At 34.4% G+C, this 4619-nt stretch overlaps 1 protein-coding gene across 1 annotated transcript; it reads right to left on the bottom strand.

Annotated features, from left to right (window-relative positions):
* Positions 1-711: 711 nt before the first annotated feature.
* Positions 712-4098, bottom strand: LOC143537422 (zinc finger protein CONSTANS-LIKE 10-like). Its single transcript, XM_077031197.1, has 4 exons — positions 3600-4098; positions 2530-2751; positions 1490-1758; positions 712-841 (listed from the first exon to the last, which is right to left on the bottom strand). Exons 1-4 carry the CDS (start codon positions 4095-4097, stop codon positions 712-714), a joined length of 1119 nt encoding a protein of 372 aa, XP_076887312.1. The 5' UTR covers position 4098.
* Positions 4099-4619: the final 521 nt, after the last annotated feature.

The raw sequence follows: 4619 nt of genomic DNA, 5'->3' as shown, positions 1-4619 counted from the left end.
CAAGAAAACCGTCTTCTTTTAGCCTCACATTGATCAATGATCTTTTTCGATGCTTCCATCACCAACTTCAAGTGCGTAAGGCGAAGACCCGTTGATGAAACCGAAGATTTCCACATAGCAAACCGAGAGTCAAAAGTATCTACGATCATAGACCAATTAGATATATGGTTCACGTTAACTCCAACTCATAGACCTAGATACGAGAGCGGTAACTGTGTAAATTTGCAACCCAAGATGTCAGCAAATATACCAATCTCATCTTGATCAACCATAATACCTCACAAGTTCGATTTGTGGAAATTTATTTGTAACCCGAAAACTAAAAAGAAACATCTCAACAACCGGGTCATGTTGCCAATAATAAGAGCATCGTCGGCGTCTAAGAGGCGAGATAAAATCAACCCATTTTAAAGCAATAAAGACTTATCATAAAAACCAAACTTTGTTAAAAACACTACAAAAACTTGTGCTACTTGACAAACATCTCTCATTTTGTACATACCAACACAAAACACAACATTTTATCATCCAATCTTTCCTCACTTAAATCAATAATTACAAACAGTATTACAAGGATCTTCATCGACCTTCCGCCATGCCAAAACGTCTTGGATACCATTGAATACAAATTTCCATTAACACTTCTCACGGGTTTTATAAATCTTTTTTATTCGCACACATCCTGGAAGACAACCATATAAAGTAGTAATCTCAGCAGCTACGGGTTTGACTCAAGGGATCATAGTCATACGCATCACTCACTTTCACAAAACGCCCTTTCACGCGCTTTCTTACATCCGCTCTTGCCTTTCGGGTGGCATACCTTACTGTCTTCTCAAATCTACCACAAACCGAGACCACAATAAATAAGAGATTACACTAGAATTAGCAAGTTTGACCCGTGAGTAGAGTCTATCCTTAATGTATACGACCTCCTGCTAAACAGTTTCTATTAGAAAATTAAGCTTGTTATTGCAATAATACTGTTTTTCGATCATAACTAACACATTAACTATTTATAAATATTTTTAAAAACTTTACAAAAAACTGTTTTTGAAAATTCGGTTTTTAGGTTTTTGAAAAGCGTTCAGTTTATTTGGTTTTCACAATGGGTTTGGTTCGGTTTCGGTTTGGCCATTTGGGCTTGAAAATTTTTAGACCGAAAAAAGTTGGACCAAAAAATGAGATTGGGATTTGGGCCCAAAAGTTTGGGCTACACTATTTATTAATTTCTTATAAATTACTTAGCATTGAAAAATAAAAGCAATAATTCTTAAATTTAATAACGAAAGTTGTTTTTACGGTTCATTTCAGTTATAAAAGTTGATTCTGCTTCACGGGTTTGGTTTTTCGGTTTTCAGTGCATGCAAAATCGAAACCGAATAAAAAATGCGATTCTTTGAAAAACATAAAACCAAATCGGTGGTTTTGTGTTGGGTTAGCTTATGTCGGTTATTACGTTGTGGTCAGTTATTTCGGAGGTACTAACTTGCGGTTCTTCCTTTTTTCCTTGTAACGGAGGACAGCATCGTTCCTGGAACTGGAAAGAGTGGGGCTATCGTGAGCCGGGGTGCACCATGGTGGGTCACCCATGAGAAACATAGATGAAGAAGCACCACAGTCTTGATAATCAACTGCATTGCTCTCCACGGTCAAACTCCTGTAACACGGGTTCGGTTCGGTTTTACAGCTCCTTAAAGAATCACCCGATTCAGCATTGCTGCACGTGGGTTGAACCACATTTCCAGTTGAAGACTCCTGTAATACGGGCCCACTAATTATCAAAATGCCATCATCCAATAACCATTGCTATCTAGGGCTCATGCTTGAATTAAAACGAGCCAGCTTGGCTCGTTTATTTTAGTGAGCTAGAAGGCTGAGCTCGGGTTCAGCTTGTAAAAAGCTCGAGCCAGCTCGTAGCTCGTCGAGGGGCTCAATTTATTTATTTCTCTATAAAAGATATTTAACACACACAAAATGCAAAAAATATTATATGTACTATTCTTTTCAGCCTTTTATAAAATATTTATTTATTATTATTATTACTATTATTATTATTATTATTATATATTAAAATTTGGAGTTTCATTTAAAAGAGCAAAACGAGTGAGCTATGAGACACTTAACAAGTGAGCCACGAGCCGGGTTGGGCCAGCTCGGCTTGTTTATTTTAATGAGCGGAAAACTTGAGCTCGAGGTTGACTCGCAAAAGGCTCGAACCAGCTTGTTTAAAATTTTTTTACACATTGATATATAAATAAAGAAAAAAAATTATCATACACATATTGCTAAATAAATATTATTTGTATTATTATTTTTTTTTGTTTCAAAGTTTTTTATATGTCATTTACTATTATTGTTATATAAATATATACATATATGCATATATATATAATTTGGGGATTAATCTAAGCGAGCATAACAAGTGAGCTAACGAATGAGCCACAAGCCGAGCCAACTTAGCTCGGGCTCAGCTAGTTTACAAATGAGCTTTTTTTTAGCTTTTTGAACAGCCCTGTACTATGATACCTTGGCAACATATCCACCCTGACAAAAGGATTCAGCAACAGATGCATCTTTAGTAGCAAATAAGCTATCGATCCCATCTTGTGCAAAAAGATTTTCTGGATCATTATTTCCTACACCAAACAGCACTTCATATTTCTCAATGCTCAAGTCAACTTCATCCACATTGAAGTCATCATAGAACCCGCCATCAATGAACTGTTCATCCCCTTTTGCATCTGAAGTCTGTATGTAATAAAAGAACAGTAAATACAGGTGCAGACAAACCAAGCTGCTTCTGAGCTACTAAAGATCAACTCGCTAAAAGCTCAATCAAGCTGAACTTAAGCGAACCCAAGCTCGAGCTGGCTAACGAGCCTATTATTTTTATAATCTTATTTTAATAAATTTAATATATATTTATACAAAAATACATATTATATATAGATTTATGATAAATAATTATGTAACACATTTCATGTTATATATACAATTTTTAGTTATATATATACATATAGAAAGTTAAAAATTTATGCGAGCCAAGCTGTGACCTCACCTCAAGCTTGAAAAAGTGAAAAACTACTCTCGAGCCGAGCTCAAGCTGGCTCGGGAGCCTAAATAAGCTTATTGTTTTTATAATATTTTTTAAATATATTTAATATAAATTATATTCAAATACATATTACATATAACATTATGATAAAAATAATTAAATAGCATATTCTATGTTATATATACATTTTTTAATTATAAATATATTTATTAAAAATGAACATTTATATAAAATAATTAATAATAATAAATGAGCCACGCTCGAGCTTAAAAATACTACTCACAAGCGGAGCTCAAGCTCTTGTAATTTACACAAGCCAAGCTCGACCTTAGTCAAGCTTAACTTATTTACAACCTTAAATGTAAATGGAAAATCACAAATCTGAATTCATAACTGAGAAAGTTAAATGCGTCAAGCTCGAGCTCTCGAAAGATAAACGAGTCAAGTTAGAACTTAATCGAGCTCAAGGCTCGGCTCATACGTAGAATCACAAACTTGAATTCATAACCCGAAAAAAATTCAAAAGCCCAACTCAGTTTACCTTAAACGCAGAAGAATCTTTAAGATCGGCTCGTTGAACTACATTTGGCACGTTATTATTCTCAATGGATACCGATAAATCTTGACCCATTTTGTTATCAGCAATACTCATCAACCCCATTTCCTGCTCACAAGTGGAATCAATGCCAGCTGGCAGATCGCACACAAACGACCAAAGTGAAGACAGCTCAGCAGCCGATGGACAACCCGAATAGCAATTTAATGTCTGCCTACTGTGTGAACTGGAACCTGAATTTGACCCGTTTTGATTGTGAGCCGCCTGATCACAATTTTGGCAGAGTGATAGTTGTTCCTCAACACATCTAACAGATGCTGGCTGCGTATTGCATTTATCACACACAAGTGTTCTCGAATGGCGTTTAGATAACGCGTTTGCGGAGTGCACGTTTCGGTCACAGGATAAACATAAGTAAGCCTCATCTGATCTGCAATACACCATCGATCTAGCCTCGCGGCAATAATCGCAATTGTAACCCATTTTCTTGTATTAGTGATTTTTATGTCTAGTAAAGGTGATAATTTGAAGCAATCTTCTGCATAACACAAATGGGAAACTGAATTAAAGATTTGGAATCTTGACAATTTGAGTAAAGATGCACATACTTTATTGATTCTTGATATATATATTGAAGAAAAGATTAAAGATTGAAAACAAGAAAGTATAAAAACATCAAATAAACTGTTGCAGACCAAGATTTGAATATCCCAGATGAAATTTGAAGCAATAAACATATAAAGATTAAAATTTTACCCCAAAAAAATGGTTTTTTAACCAAGATTTCAAGATTATGAAGAAAGGTGATAATTTGAAGATTTCAAGATTTCAATATTTCAACATATAAAGTAAAGATTTGAATATCCCAGATAAAATTTGAAGCAAAAAACATATAAAGATTAAAACTTTACCAAAAAAAATGGTTTTTTAACCAAGATTTCAAGATTATGAAGAAATGAAACAAATTCAAGAAAAACCATTTGGGTATATGAAAATTAAAGAAGA

Source organism: Bidens hawaiensis, unplaced genomic scaffold (genome assembly GCF_021521415.1).
Source record: "Bidens hawaiensis isolate Kalapana, Puna unplaced genomic scaffold, B.hawaiensis_p1.1 tig00011189_1, whole genome shotgun sequence".
Lineage (NCBI taxonomy): Eukaryota > Viridiplantae > Streptophyta > Magnoliopsida > Asterales > Asteraceae > Bidens > Bidens hawaiensis.
This window is presented reverse-complemented; position numbering and strand designations above follow the sequence as displayed.